Here is a 27056-nt window from a genome sequence, read left to right on the forward strand (position 1 = left end):
AATTGTATTTTAACCACTTGAACCACGCGATTGGTAGTAGTTTAGTTATGTTTCTAGTTACAATAGATATATAATAACTAAAAATACAAAAGTTTTCTACACTGAACGCCTACTTAACCAAATCAATATCCGAACTTAAAAACCTCACAGTCAAAAATTAAAAGCAGCTAACGCAAAAATAAGATTATGTAAATAATTTTATTCTTGGTTGAAGGATTGGGCTGGCTTGAGAAAACTTTTAAAGTATAATTTTTTTTTAATAAGATCAGAAAACTCGAAATGGTAATAATAATAATAAAAAGTTTCAATCCGAGTTATAAAATTATGATGAAATTAAGGAGCACATTTATGTAAAAGTAAACGGTGTCTTCTATGGTTACTTTATTTTTGACAAAGTAGTCCTTACTTTATGTTTTTCACCATTGGATGATGGGGTGTAAAATTCATCTAATGGTGAAAACACACAAAGTGATAGTCTAACCCAAAAGTAAACTATTAATATTATTAGCAGTGTTCATTGGATATTTCATAACCAAATAAATGAATTCGGTTATTCATCTTTACACCATGACTTATTAAATCTAAGGTTTAGAATGTTTAGAATTTTCACCTAAATTTTTTTAGTAAGTTTGGATCTAATAGTGAATATTCAAAAATAAGATAAAGGCTTATAATGCTTAACGGTATGACTACTGAACTTCACACTTTTTAATATCGGTAGCCACTCAATTTTAACTAACTCCTCAAAATGACCGTTAACGACCACAAAATGAAAATATTCAAGAATTAAAATTGTTCAGAACGAAATTTATCACAAAATCACATTTTTTGGAACTTTCTCTCTCTAAATATTTACTTTCTCTCCTAACCAAACAACACCTAAATTACCTCAAAACGAAAATTTTCAAGAGTTAAAGTTCCTTAAAATATCATTAACTCTTCGTATTATTTATTTTGATACCGTCAATGGTCGTTTCGAGGTGTTGAGTGGCCACCGGTGTTAAAAAGTTTAAAGTTCGCTGACTATACTGTTAAGAATTGAAATTCAGTCTCCACAATGTCAAAATGGTAAAGTTCAATGGTCATGGGTGTAATTTACCCTCTTTCAAAGCAAAAACAACAGCGTCGTTTTGTTATAGGTGGGTGGGTGCTATAAAAACTCATGCTAAAGAGGGTGTAATTGAGGATAAAATTGGAAAGTGCGTCATGTCAAAATTAATTGAGTACAGAGTTGGAAAGTGAGTGGAAGGGTGAGATGAGAATAAATTTACAAAAAGTTGGACAAAATTGGAAAGTGAGTGGAAGGGTAATATTGGAACAAATTGAAAAAAAATTGAAATTGGTACTGTTCATGCTTTTCAATTTTATAAGTATATAGAATTATATATTATCCAAATTATAAAATCTTACTCCAAGTGAGAAAGAATTTTGTTTTTCTTCTTACTCTTGACTGTGGGAAGACAGCCGTTGGCTAAATAGAAACAAGATTTAGTTTGTGGTAAAAGTTGTTTATACGAATTAAAATATAAGTTGAACATTTAATATTGTCCTTTCGAGATTCTGTGGCCCCTTTCTTCATGTCTTTCACTATCCGGTCTATGGTACAGACACAATACACACACATCTCCCTCTCTGTTGTTAATATCTTCAACTCGTCATTGACCCGTCGTCCCACTCACAATAAAAATTAGAATTCTTTTATTATTTTTATTTTTATTTACTAATGGTTAGAAAACGGAATAAAAGGTTAACCGATTGAAAGAATTGGTTAACCGATTTTAGTGGACTACTGTATTGTTAGTGTTTTTAAAAAAATTGATCAAATGATTAACCAACTGAATTAACCTTAGTGGACTGGTTGACCCACAACATGCATCGCTAACTCAGACTGGAAGCCTATCCAGGTCACGGTCCTCATATGATAATACTGCAAAAAAAAATGTATTTTATAAAGTAAAAATATTTTTTTGACTAACAATATTATTCTTTGATGACGTGGCATGTTGACCCGACATGACATATTGACTTGTTGATTTTGTCTACATGGTACAATCAAATAATAATTTTTGATGATTTGACATGTTGGCTTGATGACATGATAAACGTTATTAGTCGATTACTTTAATTGCTACTCCCTTTGTTTTATATTATATGATGTTTTAGACTTTTTAATTTATTCATTTTTATATGTCGTTTTGTGTTACTAATGCACTTTTGATAATATTTTCTCTAATTTACCCATATTTATGGTAAGAGATAGATATAGCTATTAATGCAAATAATCTTAATTAAGCAGTACAAATTAAAGAGATAGAGAAGTTTTGCATAAACCGGCCTCTATAGTCTATTTTCATCAGCTGACAGAAAATATCTTAAAACCGTTACGTCTTAGAGTGAAGTTAGGAGAATAAGATCATGCTTCATCGTTAATTCGTAATGAGGAAAGAGCTAGTCAAAGTAGAGATTTGAAAAAGTGTATTAAAGATAAATTACTTATTTTAATAGTCTCATTAATATTACATTGGTTTTAATGAAAAACCTTAGCGATATATAAAAAATAATGGAGAGAATTACTTTGCAAAGCACATGTTTTTATGAAAAAAATATATCCTTTTATTTGTAAATCAAAGAAACTAAACGATTTTTTCTTTTACTTTCCCTATTATTTTATATGTGTGATTCTGAACTAACTCATGCGATAATATTCACTTAATTCTAGGACCGATCCTGAGATTTTAAAGATTTAAAGACAAAATAATAAATTAGAGCTATAATAAATAACTACAAATAACAAATAAAGTAAAAAAGTAATTATGTATAAAAAAATATTAATTAAAAATGTCACTTTTTATTAGCTTAAAGTTTAAACCATACGCAGCCCCTTGAACTTATCACTTTTAGTTATTTTGCTATCTAAACTTACGGGACGGCCTATATGTCCCTTAAACTCTTTAAAAGTGGTATTAGTGACCTCCTCTTTTCATTATAACGGAAACAATTATGACATTTTCTCATTGTAAACACCAAAGTCATAATAGAAAGGGTTGTGCACTACTAAAACAAGCTACAAATGAGGTTAGTATAGATAGTACACAAGTTCTCTTGTAAAAATGGCATATAGCTTTAACTCCTTCTAAATCGTCTTCATATATGCAAGCTGGTTCCAATACTTCCATGAACACTTGTACTAATATTGGAACTGCATCTTGTTTCCATTATAATGAAAAGAGAAGGTTGCTAATACCACTTTTAAATATTTGATGAGACAAATAGGTCGCCCCATAAGTTCATGGGGCAAAATGACCAAAATTGACAAGTTCAGGAGGCTGCGTATGGTTTAGGCGTTAACTTAATAAAGGACGACTGGAAAACAGTCAAATATTTGGATAACAACCTGTTTCATTGACATATTCAAAAATTTCAAATGCTGACATCAAATACATTTGGCAATATTATTTGCAACGCTTTCATTTTTGAAAAAACACCATCTACGTCAAATGCGAAAACTTATTGTAAGAAATATAGTTATAAAATTCTGTGTTATGATTATTTAGATTTAGGCATGGCGGGAGCCAGCCCAGTGCTCAGGGGGCTCCGACCATCGACTCCACCCTTGAGTATTACTCTTTAGGCACTTAGTAGCCCTCCTAAATTTAGTTTATCTTCCCATGTTTGTAGTGTAATTTCAATATTTTTAAATGATTAAGTTGGTTAAGATGTATCTTTTAAGCGCAAGAAGTTGTGTATTCAAACCTCTTGAACCTTCTTAAATCTTTTCAACTACTCCCTCCATTTCAAAAAAATTGTCACATTTCATCAAATTTTCTTATTTCATATTATTTATCACGTTTAGTTTTCAAGACAACTTTTTCTTGGTTTATCCATATTAATTGCACTTTTTGTCCCTTTAAGTTTTCAATGTATAGAGAGTAGTTCAATTTAATGAGTGACATAAAAATGAGAATAATTAATAAAAAAAGATAAGAGGTATTTTAGTTTATGTTCCATAAATTTAATACAAACCAATCATTTTCTTAATAGATGTGATTTAGTTAAATGTGACGATTACTTTGAAATGGAGTGAGTATTTTTTTTCTAAATCAATTTTTTTTTTTTTAAGTCTAAAAAATTTAAGAATTAAATTTAATTTATGATTAAAAATAAAAAAGATAAAAGTTGTATAATTTTTAATAAGTTAGTGTTGAATTAATACAACAACAAAGCCTTAGTCCCGAAATGATTCGGGGTCGGCTAACATGAACCATCATATAAATTAAATATATATTTCTTTTAGGCTTAGTACTTTTAAATTTTTAGCATTCAACATATCCAAACGACCGAATTTTAGAGTGTTTGAATATAAAAAAATTTGCTCCGCAGTTGGATTTAGAAATTATAATTATTATTATTGTATTTTTGAAATTTTAAGTTTTGTATTTTTATAAAAGTATTATTTTTGTACTCTTCCATTCCTTATGTTTAAGTGTACCAGTACTGGGATTTTTTTGGTAGGAAAAAAAAGTAAAGACAAAACAAACACCATAATAAATTAAACTGGGATTAACCTAGGAAAGCTAACCTCCACAATATTTTCAGAAAGCAAAGATAACATGAAATCAGGAGGAGAAGAGAAAATAGAGACGCCCAAAGCCCTCTCATGGCCCTCAGCAGCCTCCTAATCCCCAGATCCCCTGTCACCTCTTGCATCTCTCAATACACCGTCGGCAACAATTCTTCCGTCCTCTTTCCGCGACCCATCGGTGTTCAACTTTACCATCCCTTCACCTGGTCTATCCCATCCTATCAAATGAACAGTCGTCTTTTGGATAGAATCTGCTAAACTATCAACCTTGAAACTCTCAATTATTGAATTAACTTTTTTGAAGAAGAAAGCCAGCAAATTAGGAATGACAACCGCTCATTCTCCAAATACCTCAACATTCATCCAATGCCAAATTTGGTGGCAGACCACAACAAACAGAATTACTCCATGTTCGAGCTCAGCCAACAACCTTCCTTCAACACCCTTCCGAAACTAGTCTTGTTCTGAATAGGAAAAGAAGGCAGAAAGACACTGCTCAAGTAGAACTTTCCTCCACACGACCTTACTTCTAGCACAATCTCTAAGAACATGGTAACTAGTTTCCGCATAAGCTTTACATCTACTACAAACATGTACAGTATTGGGATTTATTTAATTCTATAATTATTTCCCTAAGATATTTAATTTAGGTATTATCTTTTTAAAATACATTTTTTTTTCTCAAAAAAAAAAAATTTATTAGTTCCTCGCCTGCCATAGGGTCCCTCCTGTCCATCTTGAGGATCGGCGCTGCTTGGTCCTTTATTAACCAAATAAATAGCACATTCTCTTTTGAATTATTGTGGATGGCCCAAGGGAAAAATATTAATTTAAAACATGTTAAAATTCTCCATCTGACGTGGAAAGTCATTTAGATGATGGGGTTGTTTGACAAACTTTCATGAAATTTAATGCATCTGAATTTGACAAATTGGCAGCTTATGGTTCATCTTCTGTCAACTACAAATTGAAATCTTACTGCCACAAGATTGAGGAATAAAAGTCTTTTGCAAATTAACGATTTCTAGATTGAAGAGAAATATAGGTTATATTTTATCCATTGCCTACCTATAACTTTTTTTTTCTCTTTTTAAGTACTTGCAAAAAATATTTTAACGGAAACAATAACAATATGGAATAATCTTCGTTATTAATCCTTTTATGACTTGAATGCTATGAGAAAACTAATTCTTTAGCTCTTTCTGGGAATTGGAGACTTATCAGAGAATTATAGTGGTCTCAAACTATGAATTTGATTTGAGTGTGTTTTCTAACTTTCGAGTAACAAACAATTGTAAGAAATAAAGAGATATAAAATTCTAAATGATTCAATTATCAAAACGGTACCGACCTTACAAAAATTGTTAAAGAACAAAACAAAATAAAATTGTACAGGAGAATTTGGGTGAACTTTGAACTTGAATTAAAATGAAAATTACAGATAAGGCACTGAGTGAGAAATTTAGATTGTTAAAGTCTAAAGAGATTTTGTTAGAGTTTTACTTGACTGTGTATGGAGTTATCTCTTTTCATCGTGGTTTTTGGCTTTTATAGACTCTGGAGGTAACTTCCTCCTTTAATCCACGAAGTCACGTTCTCCACCTTCAAATCACGTTCTTGCATAACTACTCCACTATCTAGTCTTCGTGATCTCCATGATGGATTGATTTTAACATTTTCTAGCTTTCGAACTTTTAAATTGGCTCACAAAGTAGACGTTAAAATTTTGGATGGTCTCCTAACTCCCATAGGTTTACCTCAAGTTTCCTCATTCTAAAAAGTAGATCTTACCTTAGGTTCATCCTAAGAAAATCTAGTTAGACATAATTTAACCAATTAGTATATTTAAAATATATAAAAGCCCAAAAAATTAATTATGCTATAAACACTAACAAATAGCGTAATAAGCAAAACCACGACAATGCGATAATAATAAAATGGTAGCTACAACAATTAAAGACAACATAGATCAATTTTTACGTGGAAAACCCTCAATGCAAAGAGTAAAAACCACGGGACTGTAAGTCCATTTAAATCTTCCATTGTATCAAATAATAATGGGCAATACAATAATCCATTCCTAGATAATTCTATAGACATATACAATCAACATCACACTTTTGAAAATTTTCAAAAGATAATAAATACCTCAAAAGATCTGCCAATTATCTACCCTCGTGGATGAAAATATCCTTCGAGCTCTGAACCCGATTTCCATCGGTCAAAACAAGAAAACGGATGTTAGGAAGGTTGTGTTTCAGCAAAAGGTGAAATAGTGCGGCTGCACGAAATAGGAAGAAAAATAGATTTCTCGCGGTATCTTTCCTTTGTGGTTGTATTATTCTCACTCTCTCTTAAAACTTACCTTTATTTGCACATGGATAAAAAAACCCACATATTTTAACTAATTAAGGGCTCATTTAGCGTTGCTTTTTTAGACTTTAAAAACATTTCTTCCATCAAACTGTTTTTTAATTATAAATTTTATCATTTACACTTTATATTTATCATTTTAAGTAACTTATAACGGATATATGCATACGCGTGAAACAAATTAAAAATTAATAAAAAAAATTACATTGTATTATGTTCGAGTTAGATTAAAAAAATCAAATATTTTATCGAATTTAAAAATATTAATTTCCAATTATATTATTAAATCACAAAAATGTGGATTTTTTTAGAATGAAATGATATGCAACTGGTGCAAACTAAAGAATAAGATATTCGTGTTTTATAATGATTTTTGAAAATGATCAAACTTTGTCAATATTAGGGCTAAATTTACTCTTGGTTGCCAATATTATAGCTAAAATTGCATAATTTTAAATGTGGGAAATAAAACTACTCTTGATTATTAATGTTAGATGTATTTTTACAGTTTATCCAATTTCTTTTTTCAGCTTATATTTACATGATAAATATTCAAGTTATATTTTAAGTGCATGAGAATGTGTAATTTTCTTGAAATATAATTTAATAAACCTTTTTAAAATATTACTATTTCGGTCACAATATATGTCTTTTAAAGTTAAGGCACAAAAAGTAAAAAAAAACAATTAATTTTAATTAAAAGATTTTATTATCTTCGTATTAATTGTATTTACTAATTGATTTTTTATTTATTTCCAAAATAAAAAGGCAAATTCAAAAAAAAGTATATTTGATAAAAATCAATTAATTTACATAGATTGAATCAAAATAACATATATTATGAAAAAAAATAATCTCTGAATATTATGAAATGGATGGAGTACTTCCGACATGAAAAATAAATTAGCATTGAGTTCATCATACAATTTACAAGGGGTTAAGCTGCAAAAATACCCTCAACGTTTTGGGCTAGGAGCAATTTTACCCCTAACGTCTAAAATTGTGCAATTTTATCTCTAATGTTGGAAGCCATGAGCAATTTTACCCCTAACGTTGATAAATTGGGTCAATTTGAGAAATAATTCATCAAACTGTCTTCTCGGTCATGAATCTTGTTATCTACACTTCACACATGCGTTATTTTATCAGTAAGAAACCACAAACATATGTTGGGATGTGAAAAAATAAGAAAAAAATATTAAAAATATACTGTCTTTTGTACAAATTAGACAAAAAATTCAAAAAATCCACCGGATTTATAAATATTAAGGGTAAATTACACCCATGGCCACTAAACTTTATCCATTTTTACATTATGGTCACTGAACTTCATTTCTTCCCGGTATGGCCACTTAACGTCTCAAAACGACCGTTGATGGTTAAAAATAAAAAATTCAAAGAGTTAATTATATTCTAAGGAACTTTAGTTCTTGAAAATTTTCGTTTTGAGGTCATTTGGGTGTTGTTTGGTTAGGAGAGAGAAAGTGAATTTTTAGAGAGAGAAAGCTCCAAAAAATGTGATTTTCGAAAATAAAAAATATGGTTTCATGGTAAATGTCGTTTTGAACAACTTTAATTCTTGAATATTTTCATTTTGAAGTCGTTAACGGTCATTTTGAGAAGTTAGTTAAAATTTAGTGGCCACCGGTGTTAAAATGTGTAAAGTTCAGTGGCCATACCGGTAAGAAATGAAGTCCAGTGGCCATAATGTGAAAATGGATAAAGTTCAGTGGCCATGGATGTAATTTACCCTAAATATTAATCTCCAATTTTATTATTAAATTACAAAAAAACATTATATCTTTTTTTAGAACAAATTGATATGCAATTGGTGCAAAATAAAGAAAAAAAATGACTGTATTTTATAATAGTATCTGAAATTGATTCAAGTTATCAATATTAGGGGTAAAATTGTAATTGACTATAAATATTAGGGGTAAAATTGTACAATTTTAGACGTTAGGGGTAAAATTGCTCCTGACCCAAAAGGTTAGGGATATTTTTTTCCACCTTAAGTATAAGAAAAGAAATTGATTAAATTTGGTTTTGTATTATGGATATAGATGATGGCGGTTGTATCGTAATACGCGTATGGTAAGGGGCATTGAAGGTTCTACGAGTCAGGAATGAAAAGTCCAGGAAAAGAGTAATTGGTCAAACGGGGTTGTAATAATTTCTGGATGCATCTAGAATCATCTCTTATCTTTTCAGCTGTATTTTCTATAATTCTTGGATACAAAGAAATGATAATGCCATCAAATGTTAATTAATATTTGCTGACGCATCTAAATATAAAATAATACCAATAATCAAATCCTAATTCAATTTTACATTATATTATAATTATATTAATTATTCCAAGTAAAACAATATCTTTATATTATAGTTCATTTTCGTCTACCTCATTGCTTCCTGGAGCACATATCATGCTCATTACTTGGTCAAATATAGAATACACACATGGACCTAATTAAGATTTAAATTAATATTATTCTTTTTAGGAATTTATTTTGTTAGAAGTAATTACAATCCAAAAATATATCAGGAAACTGTTTTTGGCATAATATAATAGCAAACAAATTTTATTTAATCTTTTTTTTTAAAAATGATTTCGTGATTTTTTAATATGATATTACATCAAAAAATTTCTTTCTTTTTTATAAAAAAAACATGATAATCCATAAAATGAGAAATACAAAAAAAAAAAAAATCCAAACAAATAAGAAATTATCAAACCTAAAAATCAATGTAAAGTATAGAAGGGTTTATCTTCCAACAAAAAGAAATTAAAGGTTTCGGTAAATTATTTGAAGTATCCGATTTTCATATCAAATAGAAGACTTTTCATACATATTTTATCATATGTAATATAAACTTATTAATATCATAAGAGATCCTAATATTTTAATTATTAAATGAGATTACAGTATATATGTCCAAATGTGAATTGAAAACGTTCAGAACAAAAATGAAAGATTGGATGGTTAATAAGGTTTGGCTCCCCTCACAACAATTGGATTAATTAATAAAATGAATATTCTTGGCGACCAAAGAAAGTATTATTAAAATTGACACGCGTGAAATTTGATTGGTCCAAAATTGCAACCAAAGACCAATAAATTTGATATAAATTCACACCTCAGTTTACAGATTTCTCCATCTGATATCCATTCAATCTCTCTCTTTTTCTCTCTCATCCTCTGTTTGTGTGTAAGAAGAAAACATAACGATGAACGGAAACAGCTCGTATGGAACAACATGGGCGGATCAGTGGGACGACGGTCCTGATCCCGTTTACGATTACCAGAACAAAAAGACAAGTTCAAGTTCAAGCGCAACTGCTAAATACAAGGAGAAGGTAGGACAAGGATTTGTTAAGACTAAATCGGTAGCTTCAACTGGTGCCAAGAAGGTTAAGGATGGAACTGTCTCTGGTTTTCATTGGATCAAGGACAAGTATCGCAAGACTACCCAGAAACATTGATTCATTTCACTTTCTCCTGTCCTGTTTCATTCTTTTTGTTCATATACATGTTGTCGTGTTCTACTTTTCATTTGTAACTAGGGATTGGAAATTATATATTTAATTACTATTAATTAATCATTTATTTGATTCTATATTTTCATCCTCAAAACAATTGCAGTTTTTTTTTTTTAAGTCCTTTCTCTGTTATAAATCAATTCGATCTCATTTTTGTAGTATTTATTAAGTTCATATTGGGAGATTATATTACCATATTTGACACTAAATATCAGTGGACCTTCCTAAGAAAGACACTACAATACAACTGAATCTACCTATGGAGACAAGTTTTTCCATGTCTAGTCTAGCACGGTTTTGCCCATCACCATAAATCCGCTAAGGGGACCAGAGCTGCATATTAGCGACAAAGGTCGTCGCCAGCGAGGTAGGATAAACTTTAGCAATGAATGTGTAGGGTGGTTTAAACCGTCCCTATTCCTAATTCTAGAATATCACACTACAACAAAATGTGCCTATAGAGGCATTATTTTTCACGTGTAGGGACGGTTAAAACTGTCCCTACAAGCTCTAGGTGCGGTTTTGTTAACCGTTCCAAATCTGTCTCTAAAAGGGTGCGGAGCTATAGATTACCGACGAAAAGAGTTTCCGTCGGGATAGATTTTTTTACGACGGACTTTATAGGGGCGGTTTAAACCGCTCCTACACCTTCTTTTTAAATGTCTACTTTTTATTCTAGGGGCGGTTTTAACCGCCCCTACTTGTGATTTATTTATTTATTATTATTATTATACATGTTTTATATTCCAATTGATACCTAATAATAATTATGATTATTTTAAATAAAGAACTCGTAAAAAAAAGCATATAATATCAAAATATTTAAATTTTGATACATTATAATTCAATACAAGATTTTAAAGAAAACTAAACTTAATGGAACATGTCTTTTCAATATCACTAGTTTTATATTGATCATTTCAATTCAATATAAAAAAATATAACTTGAGATTTCCTATTGTTTCTAAGACACTTCGCCTCATCCGTGCTTGCATCTCATCTCTTCAATAACCATTTAGTACCCATACTACTTCAAATCCAATCCCACTTTGCATTTGGAAATAAAACACAAACATGATATGTAAGAAATCATCAGCGCCAAGAGATTGGGAGGATTTGCAAAACTACAAGTTGAATTGAGAAATCTGGAATCCCATTTACTTCTTCATTCTAAAAAGAATAAAAAAAGAGAGTAATGTAGCATAATTAGTACATCTAATCCAAATCCAAAGAATCATATATATACGTGCACCACATTAATAAATCATAATCCATATCACAACAATCATACCTAAAAGTAATGTTAAAAAGTAGAGTAACTCCATAGAAATCAAGTCCACCATCATGACAATCAAATCCACCCCTGATTTACACATATCTGGACTCAATCCATTACTAGCATTTGGATATAGACAAGTTCAAGCCACAAATTGACTTTTAGACCTTTAATGCAATGAGTAACTCTGTAAATATTTAACATGTAAATCTGGAAAAGGTAGGAGGATAGTGCAGCAATTCCATAATTCAATAATTTGCATCTTTTATTGGGATCATGACTATTAATTCCACATTAGAAGTTCAAACAAACAAATTAGTGCTAAAATAATTAAGAACATACCTATTTCAACTAAAGTAGGGATCATGGCTTGAATTTGATGAGTTATGTGATGACACTTGATAGAATGAAGGTGTATTCCCTCTAATTGTAGCACCACAAACCTATTGAAAAGAAAGATAAAGTAAATAATAATAATAATAATAGAATACAGTTTTAAAACCATATGGGGAACACATATCATTACCTGATGGTCAGTTTCTTGAGTATTAGACATCCATTGTCCAGGAAATTTTTGAGATAGAAAAGCATCCACATCAGTCAATTTGTTGGAGACTATCTCATGCCTAGCAGCCAAATCGTCATATTTGTCACATACCTCCTCATGCCTAGTGGACAAATCACTAAATTTAGAAGTGATGTCATTCAACTTCACTTTTAAGTGATTCCACGTCATGTGATTGACTTGATGAATTCCATCTTGCTCCGACATCACACTACAAGAAACTGGACTTTTGTGGGGAAAAACTAGTGGGGGAAAACAAAACGCCACTAAATGTATAATATTTGTGGGGAATATATCTTTCGCCACAGTTTATGAGTTTTCAGTGGGAAATTTATTATTTCCCCACATAAAATAATATTTCAATTGGGAACTAACATATTCACCACAAATATATTAATCTACTGTGGCGAATCCATAATTGCCCATAAAACCAGATATATTTTGTGAGGAATTTAATGATACCCCCACAAAATAATGATAATTTTTAGTGGGGAACCGAATTAATTCCCCACAAAAACACCAAAATATAGGCGCCAGATTGAAGCGCTAAAAGAAATGAAAAATAAATTAATTTTTTATATACATATTCTTTTCTCTTTGCCCACCTAACCATTGCGATAAGCCCTCTCTCGTCATAAAGAACCCATCTCTCCCATATGGTGATGTTTGTACTCGAAAAGCAAAATCTTACTGTGGTTATCTCATAAGGTGAATCCCTAAACTCACCAGTATTGTAGATCGATTATAGAGAAACTCGTATTCTCTGGTTATTTTTCATTTCTGAATTCTAGAATTTTTTAGGGGTTTCAATCGAACTTTGTTCATCTTAATCAGAAAGTCATTTTTGCTCTTTGGCCAATTACAAACAGGTTCCCTCTCTTTCTAACTATATAGACCAGTAATATTTTCATTTTAGTTTATTTGCAGTTTGAATATGTTGAAAGTTCAATGCCGATAGAAACTTCAGTTAGGAAAAATGACATTGAACTCATAGAAATAGAAAAATCAGAGTGTGAAACCCTCACTATTGTTGTTGTTGGAGCTTCAGGGGACCTTGCCAGGAAGCTGCACTCTTTGCTCTTTTCTACTAAGGCCCTCTTCCTCTGGTAAATTTAGTTTCCTATAATTCTATTTTAAATCTTTTGAACATAATAGGGTTTTATTTTCATTTTCTTTAATTACTTGTTGGGAAAATTTTACAATTTTTGGCTATGCAAGGAGTATAATGACAGATGATGAACTACTCAACAGGATTAGCACAACTCTAACTTGTAGAATAGACAAGAGGTGTTTCATCTATAGCCTTTTGGGAATGGTTCTAATTATTGGATTAACTTTACATTTTGCTAATGTTCATAACAAGTTTAGGGGAAAATTGTGATGAAAAAATTGATCAATTTATGAAGAGATGTTTTTACCATTCGGGTCAATACAGTTCTGAGGAACATTTCTTGGAGTTAGACCAGAAGCTCAATGAGAAAGAGGTATGAAATTGATTAAGAACACATAGAAATAATTTCATTTGTGTGGCTAAAATGTGTTTGATATTTCTTAAATACCTTTTCCAGTTTGGAAGAGTATCAAATAGATTGTTCTACTTGGCAGTACCTCCAAGTGTGTTTGTAGATGTTGTGAGATGTGTTAAATGCCTTGCATCTTTAATCAATGGATGGACTAGAGTAATCGTCGAGAAACCATTTGGTAGAGAAGTTGATTCATCAAAAGAGATGACAAGATGCTTGAAGAAATACCTGACTGAAGACCAAATATTTAGGTATGCTTTCTTTTGTATTTTATGTTCTGTTCAAAGGACTTCAAAATTTCTTGCACCTTTTAGGCCTTTCATCTAGTCAATCTTTTTGCATAATCGACCATCATATAGGAGAAGAGCTAGTGGAGAAATTACTAGTGCTTCGCTTCTCTAACATTTTATGGTCGCTAGATTATATGCAAAATTTGCAGTTCATATGTTCTAAAGATTTTGGGATAGAAAATAATGGCAGGTTAGTACAACTACATTTACCTGCTGAAATCCTGCCTCATTAGATGTTAAATGTGTCAATGTGCTTGTTATTTGTTTGTAAAGACTTTGATTACTATGGAATCATTTGGCATATTATGCAAAATCATCTTGTGCAAATACTTGCAATGTTTGCAATGTAGACACATGTCAGCTTAGATGCACAAGATATGAAGAATGAGAAGGTAGAGGAAAAATTACTATACGAATAATATTTAAATGCAAGTTTGAGATGTTTTCTTAACAATGTGGGTTGATTCAGGTTAAAGTTTTGCAATCTTTGAGGCATGTTCAGCTAGAAGATGTTGTTGTCAGGCAGCACAAAGGCATGGAAGATGAAGAGAAGATTCCATATCCTACTTATATTGAGAATCCAAATGTGTTACAAAACAGCTCAACTCCAACTTTTGCAGCAACAACACCTTTCATTAATAATGATCGTGGGACAGAGTATCATTCCTGATGGTAGCAGGAAAGGCGATGTAGTAAAAAAGGTGGACGAATTTTTTTTTATAAAATGATTTTTTTAGTTTGCCAATTTACAGTGATTCAAATGGATGAAATGAGGCAATGTTGCAATTTACATATGCAAAGCTGAGATCAGAGTTAAATTCAGACATGTACATGGAGTTGATCTCAACAAGGCCACGAATAAGGTAGTTCTTCGAATTCAACTAGACAACGCTATTTACCTTAAGATCAATAATAAAATTCTTAATGTGCTGAAAAATTGGCTAGAAAGAAGCATTCAGGTGGTTGTTGTAACTAACGATGAGCGGATTTTAGGACTTGGGGGTCTTGGTTGTCAGGTATGAATAGACTTATGTTATAAGTTGCATTTATAACTGCATTATAAGATTGGATTAGAATGCATGTGATGAGTTTAAATTATTACAGGGTATGGGTATTCATGTTGGGAAATTGTCTCTTTACATAGCACTTGGAGGAGTTTGTCCTTCTGCAGTAAGTATTTTTGGATTATCAAGATTGTGCCATTTTGTTAGCCATTAGTACCAATCTCTTTTGGAGATCCGTATTTCTGGAATGTTGGATTCTTGAATGTGTTGGATAACAGAGTTCAACTACTAAACAAAAACACTTATACTAATTATTCTTTCTGACGATTTTGCTCACTTGCACTTTTAGTGTTTGCTAATCAATGTTGATGTGGGCACAAACAATGAAGCTGAAGGATGAATTCTACATTAGTTGTATAAATGCCTTGGAATGAATGGATATCAATGACCTAACTTCTTATACAAATCAAGGTAAGGAAATTAAACTTCTTGATTGATGGTATAACCAATTACATGTGTTTGTGTGTTAGTCACTATCTGAATACTAAACAAATACAAATTACATGTGTCTATGTTATTTACACTCTCACATGTGCATGTGCTTCTTTATACTGGACACAGTTAATGCTTTATGAAACTCTAAAATTGGAAGTTATTTACTTATTTTAATTAATTTTTGTGGTCCTTTAGGCAGAGCATGATCGGGCAGACAATTTCATTCTTAGGGATGAGAATGATAGCTCGAAGAATGATAATTGATTACAGGCTACAAGCTGAATTACGCAGTCTCATTTGCGCTAATTATGGTGGCCAAGCCATGCTTGGTTCTATTTCCTTTCAATATATTCATTTGGAAAATGCACGCCTTAGAGAAGAGGTACTCGTCAAGATTAGTGTTGAATGAATGTTGTGCAGTTAGAACGTTCTTTATGCATTAGTTATTGTTACAATGGAAGGCAAATTCAAGCAATAATAGGAGAACTTTCATTGTCACACATGGATGAACTAGTCCGAATGTGCCGAACAAATGAGCAGGTTTTTATCCCAAAGACAGAAATCGGAAGGGAAATTCTGAACCTTGAAGAACATGCTAAGATGTTTCAGTTTCCTCTCAATCTGAAGCATCATTCATCTGAAATGAGGAACGAAGCGACTCGGGATACTACTGTGGTCATAATGAATAACATTATTTTAGTTGATGCTTTTCTTGATGTTGTAAGTTCATTATTTTGCTTCTGTAAAGACTGATTATTAATCTGGTTACTTGAACTAATGTTTTTTCTTTTGTTTCATTTTTAGAATAAATGGATGGAGCTGTTTCCTTCACTTATTGCTAGAGCAAAAATTGTTCAAGACATATTGCTGGTGTTTCTGGTCCAAGTGGCTCTCTTCTTATGGTACACAAAACAATTCTTATTTTATGAGTCTTGGTCCTTCTTATGGTACACAAAACAATTCTAGTCATTGTTGAAATATTGGCATGTAGCAATTCTGCTATTAATCCATAATACACAACTAAAAAATAAATATAGATAACTACTTGGAGTTGGAGGTCAAAAATCCACTAGCATCAGGAACAACACCCTGCTTAGAATTTAAAATCAACTCAATAACTATATGGAAGTGTCTAAAGCCCTTTTTTATGGAAGTGTTTAAAGCCCTTTTTTGTGTAAGGTACCAATTGGTAGGTTGTGAATTAAAATTAACAATCCATTTTCTTATATTAATAAATGGGATAAGTACCAAAATAGGTTTATGGTTTTTGGGAAGTATCAATTTAGGCTCAACTTACAAAATAGCACCAATATAGGATATACGTTTAAAATGGTATCAATTTAGGCTTTGAGAACGGATTGGACACGTCATTCCTATTACTCCGTTAAGTTCTGATTTCACCCTCCAAGTACAATTGACACAACTTAAAGGAGTAATATCAATGGTGTGTCTCGTTCCGTTATCGAAGCCTAAATTAGTACCTTTTTTAAACGCTAAGCCCATATTGGTGCTATTTTGGACATGGAGCCTAAATTGATACTTCCTCAAAAACCATGGGCCTATTTTGGTACCTTATCCCCAACTCTTATCTCCCTAACTTGTATTTTCCCTAATATGTTACTGCCATGTTAGTACTACATTTGATATGCTACTGTGAAATGAAGTAGTAACTCAAGATATTGAGTTAATTATTGTAATTGAGATCTGATATATCCTTAATCTTTTAAATATTGTTATGGTATTTTACTTGTTTAATGTTTCTCATGATATTTCTACTTAATGTCCTTAGTGAATTTATTCATATTTCTAAGTGTTTTGTGTTATCGTTTATGTATCAATATACATTTGTTTCTTTAATTAACACATTTTGGAATTGTTGTTTGCAGTCAATTTCTATAGTATCGGGATCCTCGTGCTCAAAGAAGACATATAATAGTCGATCATGTTGTTGTCTCTGTATTCAATTCCAATGCGAGCTTGTAAATTTTTTTAGAATATGATTTCTACAATTGACTTGTTCATATATGCTATTTTGTAATTGTTCGAATGTTATTAACTTGGTTGAATTGCACCATACTCTTGGTCCATTTTGTAAAGCTTCATTCAATTTTTGTAACTAATATAATTTTATTATATATAATTATTAGTCTTATTCCTCTATATTATTATTTTTAAAATTTATTTAAATTCCTTTACATTTTTAATATATATAATATTTAGTAATAAATATCTAAATAAATTAAATAATAAAAGTAAATATAATAGTGTGCATAATTGATTCGTAATGGGATTTCATTTTCCTCACATGAAAGTGAGAATTGTGGGGATATTCATATTTCTCCATAAATAAGTAGGGAAGATTAGTGGGGAAATGTTCCCCACAAAAAGCATTATTGTTTGTGGAGAAATCTAATTCCCCACAAAATAGGGTAATTTTCGTCAATATAGTAGGTGAATTTGTACATATTAGCGAGGATAATTTCGCCATAAAAGAGGGTTTGTGGCGAAAATAAAATCCGCCACAAAAAAATTATGCATTTGTGGCGAAATAAGATTTCGCCACAATTGTCTAGCTATTGTGGTGAAAAAAAATTTCGTCAAAATTACCGTTAACGTCGGTTTAATAGTGGCGATCATGTGGCGATTTTTTTTCGCCACAAAATATCTTTAGTGGCGAAATTTCAATATTCTGTGGCGATCATGTGGCGATTTTTTTTCCCCAAAAAAAATCTGTTTTCTTGTAGTGTCATAAGAGGTAGATCCAAAGTAACTTCTTGGAGTTGGTCCTAATCCTAAACCCCTAACACGACCATTATGTTCCTTTCCAAAAACATCTTCAAATACCTGCTCATTTATTTCACTAGTAGAGGCACTTGAATTAAGGCTTCATTCAGCTTGAAGTGTAAAAGCTGTATCCTACAAATTAATAATAACAAATTAATTTTGTAAATGCATAATTACTAATTACTTTACTCAACCATTTTGATAGAGATTACCATGAAATGTTTGGTACTTTGATCCACATAAGTGCCATCTTTTTTTCTTATGAGTAGCATCATAAAAGCTAAGTCTATCAGGTGTGTGACCTAACTCTTTTGCCTACAAATAACAGTTTCATCATAACATTATAATCTTTAAGTACAGTAAATTCACATATATAAGTCAGTGAAATACTAATGTACTGTTTCCTTCCGGCGTCTTCCATAGCTTTTTGTACCACATGTATGTGAATTCTTTCTCTTTTTCGCATTAGCAATATTAATTTTGCTCAATCTCTACAAAAATAAGATTTTCGTATAAGTGGATAAAATCAAGAATAAAACTATAAATACATAATAGATGCAGAATAACCTTATTTTCTTCACTGAACCATGTCCTGACTAATGAAGGCCATTGACTAGGTAGCACTCTATCAGGAATATCTGTCTCCACTTCCTCTCTAAATCTATTTCCATCACCATAGAATTTTGCTTTCAATTCACTTTTGTAATCTCGCCATTTCTTGTTAATCGATTTTAGAATCCAACTGTTTAATTCGGGTGGAAACACAAATCAATCCTGCTAAAAAGAAAATATATGTTCACTACAAAATTTAAATAGTAGCCAGCTAAACAAGACAATATTTAAATTACCTTAACAATACATAACATTTTTCGATGGAATGACTCAAAATCTCCATGACTCCATTTAGGGATACTTAAACATGCAAGTTGTCCATTAGTTGCAATTGTACCTAAAAATGATCCTAAAGTACTTCTTTCCCTTGTGCAAGGCACTCCAAACTTATCCATCTCAATAAAAAAATTCTCACTAGTGTTCATATTCCGCACTGAAGACGTTGTAGTCTTTCCTCGCTTCTTATATCTTTTTTCGTCATTATCTAAAACAAAATACGATTGTTGAAATAGAAACCTTCTACATACTTATATACAAGGAAATTCATATAAGAAAATCAAAAGCTTAAAAGGTACCGATAACTTCTATATAGTCATTATCATTGATTTGCTCAGCTTGAGATGGAGAATTTTGAATTTCTACTTCTGGCTCATTGTGATCATCATCTAATTTTATTCTTAATTTTCTTAATCGCTGAGGCATCTTCAATGCTGCAAAAATTCTTAAAAGGCACAACAATAATTCTCAAAAGTTGAATAAAGATGCAATTGTAATAATAATTCAAATATTTTAATAAAATAAAAGAAATACTATTGTTTAATATCTTAATCATCTTCAAATACATCAGTACGAACCCAGCTAGGATGTCCATTCAATACAAAAGACATACTAATATCATTATCTACCATTTCCTCGTTACCCATATCAAACACATCTCTTGGTGTAACCCTCCTAACTACATTCTGATCAGAAACATAATAAACTTGCTCAACTTGTGAGGAAAATACATAGGGACCACCTTCAAATTTATGTCCAGTATGTATTAGACGAGAAGAATTAACAAGAGTGAGTCCAAATTCATCTTGTTTGATACCTATGCCATGATGAACATCAAACCAGTCACACTTGAATAACACTACTTTAAAACTACCATAATAATCCACTTCAACAATATCTCTAATTCTACCATAACACAAGACACCTCCAACTTCAGATGCATTGACCACACCACTATTTTGAGTCACTCTTTGTTCTTCACGAGATGTTGTATGGAATCTAACTCCTTTTCTGATAAAACCGGAAAATCTCTTAGCAACTTTGTCTGGACCTCTACCGAGTGCCTTAATTTCTTCTGAAATGGTCGTATTGTCATTCATTATAAGAACCTATCAAGGTACAAAGTTCAATATGTTTAGCTTTGGAATACTTATAAACTTGTAAACGTATAAAGTTACCTTATTTTGAAACCATTCATGAAACTTTTCATTGATTATCTTTTGTATCTCACTCTCATCAAGACGAGCATGACGATGCCTTTTTCTCTTTTCCAACCGTATGAATTCACTATATCACGAAATTAGTCTCATAAACATTTATTGAAACTAACTAATTATATTATTAAATTAATAGGAAAAATGTGCTTACTTTCGAAACGGTTCAATCTCATCACAATGTCGTAAAAAACATAACGACGTGCTTGAAGCAATGATAAGTCATCCAAGGTAATATTTTCTGCTTTTCCAATAGTTTGACCAGCACTTGAAAATATAATATTTGACATTGTCATTCAAAGGAGGATTCGTATTTCTTAAAGGCCGGTTAAATCTAGTCTTTACTCCATCTAAGTATCTTGAACAAAAAACTAGACATTCTTCAGCTATATACCATTCTGCAATTGATCCTTATGGATGCGCTCTATTTCTCACAGATGATTTAAAAGGAACAAAACTCCTTCGAAAAGAAAGACTAAATTAGTTGACAAAGACAAGCAATATATATTTAGTAAAAGACATGACATACCTTTCTATAGGATACATCCATCTATATTGCACCGGACCACCCAATTTCACCTCTTCAATTAAATGTACCATCAAATGAACCATTACAGTAAAAATGAAGGAAGAAATGTCTTCTCCATATTGCATAGTGTTAAAACAATTCACTCCTTAATTTTTTCAAGCTCTTCCATAACAATAACTTTCGAGCATATTGCTTTTAAAAAATGTAGCTACCTCTATAGCAATTATAATCACTTCTTTTGATGGACTACATGTTCGTAAAGCCACGGGAAGGAGTTCTTCAATAAGAATATGACAATCGTGACTTTTTAACCCAATGATTTTGCATTCTTTAAGATTCACACACCTAGATATGTTTGATGCATAACCATCGGGCAATTTCACACTTTTAAGAACTTGATAGAAAACATCATTCTCCTTTGATGTCATATTGAAACAAGTTGTAGGCATCCTCTTATTTCTCCCGTTCTCATCCACTTGGGGGTGGAGTTCATGTCTGATATTTATTTCTACCAATCTTTCATGTTGTCCTTTGACTTGTGGTCAAGATTCAATAGTGTGCCAACAAAATTATCACAAATATTTTTCTCTATATTTTTCTCTAAAATAACAATTGCAAGTGCTTCTCTACAACCATTTACTGATCAGCAATGGAAAACAAATCAGCACTACATGATTAACAATGTAAAATCACTACTCCATAGATGGTCTGTTGCAACGTAAAACAAATGTGTTGCTTGTAATGTGTTGCACTATTTATGATTTTGTTGGATCATTTGCAACACAGTGTATAAAATGTTGCAAATGACATGTCAAATTTACATAACTATGATATTTTGGAACACTAATTACGAAGTGTTACAAGAGAAGTGTCAAAATTGAAACACTTTTTATGTAAATAATTTTTCTTCATTCTAATAGATGCAAAACGACGTTGCTTTGCATCTCCCAAGATTAAAAAAAAGCATAATATTCATTTGACCCGTTAAATTATAATTTCAAAGTTCATAGAAAATAAAAAGGATTAAGGTGCAAAAATACCCCTAACGTTTTGGGTCAGGAGCAATTTTACCCCTAACGTCTAAAATGGTGCAATTTTACCCCTAACGTTGGAAGCTAAGAGCAATTTTATCCCTAACGTTGATAAATCGGGTCAATTTGAGAAATAATTCATCAAACTGTCTTCTCGATCATGAATCTTGTCATATACACTTCACACATGCGTCATTTTATCAATCACCAACATATGTTGGGAGTTGAAAAAACATAAAAAAAAATAAAAAAATATACTTTTTTTTGTATGCATTAGATAAAAAAATCATCGAATTTATAAATATTAACCTCCAATTCTATTAAATTAAAAAAAATGAAATATTTTTTTTAAACGAATTGTTATGCAATTTGTGCATAATAAGGAACAAAAATATCTATGTTTTATAATAGTGTCTGAAATTGATCCAATTTATCAACGTTAGTAGTAAGATTGCTCACGTTAGAGGTAAAATTGTACCATTTTAGACGTCAGGGGGAAAATTGCTCCTGACCCAAAAACGTTCGGAGTATTTTTGCACTTTAACCCAAATAAAAATGATATAAGAGGGAACATTTGTACTTATGAAATTATGGAGGGAGGAAATATTTTATTTCCCCCCTAAAAGGACCTAAAATTTTGGCTTCCCACTAAAACTCATCCGTGAAAAATCCCTCTCAAACTAAAACCCTCTCCGCGGTTTCTTCAAGCTCGAAATCCCTAAACCCTTTTAGTGCTTCATTTCCTAAATCTCTAAGAAAAGCTCAACCTAATCCCTAAATCGTCATTTTGTTTCTGTGTAATCGTTCATTTTCTAAATCCTCAATCCTTAAATCCTTTTTACTCTGCGTTTCCAGCCTTTGTTGAGCTCGACTTGTTTCACAGCACTAAACTTGAAGCGCTCATTCGCTCTGCTTATATCGCGAGGCTCGACTTGAAGCTCAGCCTAAGGTAAGTCACAATTAGTTTTTGTTACCTTATTGATTTAGGATTTATATGGTTCCGTGTGGATTTAGGATTAATATGGGTTCTTTGTGTAATCTCATTTTTTATGCTAATGTCTAGAGCTGTTAGCTGTCTCTTGGTTCAAATCTTTATAGTTCAACCATAAAAGTTCATATGGGTTATGTGTGTTCACATGGGTTATGTGTGTATAGTAAAAGCTCTATGACACAGTGCTTAAGTGTTTTTTTAAGATTTCTGATATTCATCATGTGATAAATTAGTAGGTGCTCGGAAACTTTTTGATATTAGCTTTATGTGTTTTTAGAATTTATGTTGTTGATGTTGTGTTATAAGATTTAATAGCAATGGAAATATGTGTCTAGATCTTATCCTTGTGTTGTCGATAGCATATGATTTTCTACCATGAAAAGATTTGAAGAGCATAACAGATGGTCAACCATGCTCTTTATTAGAGTCTGTTAAACGGTTATAGGTCTGGATGAAATCAGGTAAAAGTTGGATAGTGTAATTGCATTACTGCGGTAGAGAAGTGGTAAATACGGGAAACCTATGTTGCATGGAAACTCTTCTTCATTAGCGTTTCCACGTTTCGTATCCGTTTCTGTTTCTTTTCCATTTCCATTGCCTAGCTCAATTTTCTTAAAAATAACTTTTCCGTAGTCCGTTTCAGTTTCAGTTTCCGTTTTTGTTTCCATTTCCGTGCAACATATTCTAAAACCGACTTTGCAACTGCTATTTAAACTCATGTATGAGCCTTTGGCTTTAGTGACTTATTGTAGAAATTTCCATTCGCTTGTTTTTCTTTGATAGCAGGAATCTGAGAGCATATATGGAAAGCAGGCTGCTGGAGAAAATTCAAGCAGACCTCAACATATTGGGAGAACCAGCAGGTATTATCAAATATTCTAATTTTCAATTTTTTTTTTTTGTATTTAATATACTTTCCAGGATGTTATCTTTGCTTATGTTGTTAGTTTTGAATGTAGTGATACAAGTGGATGTTTGGCTTCTTTAATGCAACTCCTAGAATATTCACTATATTCTTTATAAATTATTTAATCTGTTATATTTAATTTGAGCTTAATATTATTGTTGTTAAATTTCTTCATCTTGTTTATACAATGCGTAAGTTGGCTATGTACCATTTTTAATTATTATTATTATAGTTATTTATTTCATGAAAGTCAATGTAATTTGCTTACACAAAAATTAGATGTTAAGAATAGTGAACAATTGTTTTGATGTTGGCCAACTAATTAGATGTTATTAACAATACTTAGTTCTGGAGAATAGAATTTGATCGAACAAATATTTATTTGTTGTAATGTTAGGAAAATGTTTCTATTTAGTACATGTGTTTTAGTTACTAATGATATTTAGTACTTGTATTTTAGTTTTACTATGGAAATTACGTGTTTTCTTTACTCTATGATAGCAACTTGCAAAGCCAAACAAGGAAAAATCATCAAAAGCTAAACTTTTTGTTGCAGCCCGTGAACGCAAAGAGGGACATAAATACAAGATGCCAAATGACGTCCTCAAGTATAGAATGGTAAGTATTTTATTTTAAATGAAAACTTTTTTTTACAAATTGTTACTTGTCAAATTACACATCTAACTCATTTTTTATAGTCAACAATTGAAAACATTTGTTTGTCTTGAGCAAACAGTGAGAGTGTGAGCAGCTTATTGTGGTAACACATCATATGGATCCTCTTGGCTTATTGGTAGGCTTGCATTACCTAAGAATTAACAAAGATAAAAAAAAACAATTGCAAGGAGAAATGGAGAAGAAAGCGATCCAAATTGAAGGAGCAAGGGAGGAGAAAATGAAACAAGAAGTGGATCAAAAGTGAAGAAGAGCTTGATAGTGATCATAAATTTAATCTCAATCTCAACATGATATTGAGGATATATATGGTGGTATTTCAAATGAAAATGAGAAAGCTACTAAGTTTGAAGAATAGGCTAATTACATTATGACTTTATTATACTTTTTTTATATTGTGTTTTGGATCATTTGAGATTAAATTTTATTGTTAACATATTGACCTATTATGGATTTATAATTGCAATTAAGGATTTATTATGCTATTATTTAAATTAAAAAAATTCTTTTGATTTTTTTGTTGCACGTGTTATAGACTATGTTGCATATATTAAGGTTTACATTAAAAAACTGTTAAATCTTCAAAGGAGAAGTGTTGCTATGAAAATAATATGAAAGAGTTTCTTAAGAAGTGTTAAATTAAAAAAATGTTGCAAATTATATACGAAAAAGTTGCTTAAAATAAAAAAAATGTTAAATTAAAAAGTGTTGCATCAATATAAAAAGAGTTGCATCTAAAAATAATGTTGTATAAAAACCTGTTGCAAGAAAGTTTAAAAGTGTTGCTTAATATTTTATTCGATAATAGTGTTACCTAATCTATAGTTTAGGCAACACTACCATTTCAGTTGCCATAGAGCAGGCAAGTGTTGCCACAGATATGAGTAGCAACACTTGTATCGGTGTTGCTAGAAATGTGAAAAACTGTTGCTAAAGACATCTTTGGCAACAAGCAAAAAAGCAACTCTCTTTTTTGGCAAAACATGTTGCCTAAACATCTTTAGCAACACAATAACGACTTTAGCCAACACATGTTCTGTGTTGCAACAGACCATATATGGTGTAGTGAATACTCCTAATCCTTTATTAATTTCTCAACAGATTCATTGTTAATTACCTTCATTAATTAAATTGAGTTGGTCTACAATTAATGTTCAGTTTAGGAAACATGCAGTGACAATACATGTCTCAGATCAAACTGGAGATGCATTACAAGGAGCATCCATTACAATTAATCAAATCTCCAAAGATTTCCCATTTGGTTCATCCATAGCAAGCTCAATTCTTGGAAACTTGCCCTATCAGGTGAAAACTACTCAAAGTATATGAAAACAGATGAATGCTTGTTCTAACTTCAACTCTTAGTTAGATATTAAACTTTGAACATCTCTTATTATCAGAATTAGTTCGTGGAGCGATTCAATGCTGCAGTTTTCAAAAACGAGCTCAAGTGGTACGCTACCGAACCCGAACAAGGGAAATTAAACTATACTATACCTGATAAGATGCTAAAGTTCATAAGGTCTAACCAAATAATTGCAAGAGGACACAACATATTCTAGGAAGATCCCAAGTACATACCAGCATGGATTCGAAATCTTTCAGATACCGGGCTAAAATCAGCAGTTAATTCTAGAATTCAAAGCCTAATGAGCAAATATAAAGAAGAATTCATACATTGGTATGTCAGCAATGAAATGCTACACTTTGATTTCTATGAGAAAAGGCTTGGTCCAGATGCTACTTTACAGTTCTATGAGGCAGCACACGAAGCAGACCCATTAGCAATTTTGTTCATGAATGAATATAATGTGGTGGAGACTTGCAGTGATGTGAATTCAACTGTGGATACATATATCTCAAGGGTGAAACAACTTGAAAGTGGAGGAATATTTATGGATGGGATTGGGCTGGAGAGTCATTTTTCAGAGCCTAATCTTCCTCTAGTTAGAGATATCCTAGACAAACTTGCTACACTTGGTCTTCCTATTTGGCTTATAGAAATTGATATCACCAACAATTTCGATCATGAACGCAATGAAGAAATTCACAAAATTATTAACATTATTGAGCGAGTCACAAGTGAAAATGCAAAAATGATCACGCGGCGCTAGCATAACTGAGAAAAAGCAGATGCAGGACTTGGATTTATCTTCATTATCAGTCTAAAAGTTGAACATTGCTAACAATTCCTAGACATTTCAATGTAAAGGATGCAAAATGACCAGATTCTTCTAAGTAAAACAAAGCCCTATAAGCTTACTGAATGTGTGTGCATCATAAAATACTATTCAGTAAACACAGTCCTAACTTGTCACAAAGATCACTCAGCACAAGCATGTAAAATGGGGGAAAAAGTAATAGCCATCAAAATTTAAACCATGCCAG

The 27056-nt window shown here is 31.5% G+C and overlaps 2 protein-coding genes across 2 annotated transcripts; both read left to right on the forward strand.

Annotated features, from left to right (window-relative positions):
* Positions 1-10100: 10100 nt before the first annotated feature.
* LOC136235846 (uncharacterized) lies at positions 10101-10573 on the forward strand. The gene has a single exon (XM_066025947.1). The coding sequence runs from the start codon at positions 10185-10187 to the stop codon at positions 10437-10439; it is 255 nt and encodes an 84-aa protein (XP_065882019.1). The 5' UTR covers positions 10101-10184; the 3' UTR covers positions 10440-10573.
* An 11012-nt stretch (positions 10574-21585) lies between these two features.
* LOC136217985 (endo-1,4-beta-xylanase 5) lies at positions 21586-26782 on the forward strand. Its single transcript, XM_066004709.1, is given in 3 exon segments — positions 21586-21747; positions 25827-25973; positions 26069-26782. Coding segments are annotated over 3 exon segments (1023 nt in total).
* The last annotated feature ends 274 nt before the right edge of the window (positions 26783-27056 follow it).

The sequence above is a fragment of the Euphorbia lathyris genome, chromosome 1, assembly GCF_963576675.1.
Source record: "Euphorbia lathyris chromosome 1, ddEupLath1.1, whole genome shotgun sequence".
Classification (NCBI taxonomy): Eukaryota; Viridiplantae; Streptophyta; class Magnoliopsida; order Malpighiales; family Euphorbiaceae; genus Euphorbia; species Euphorbia lathyris.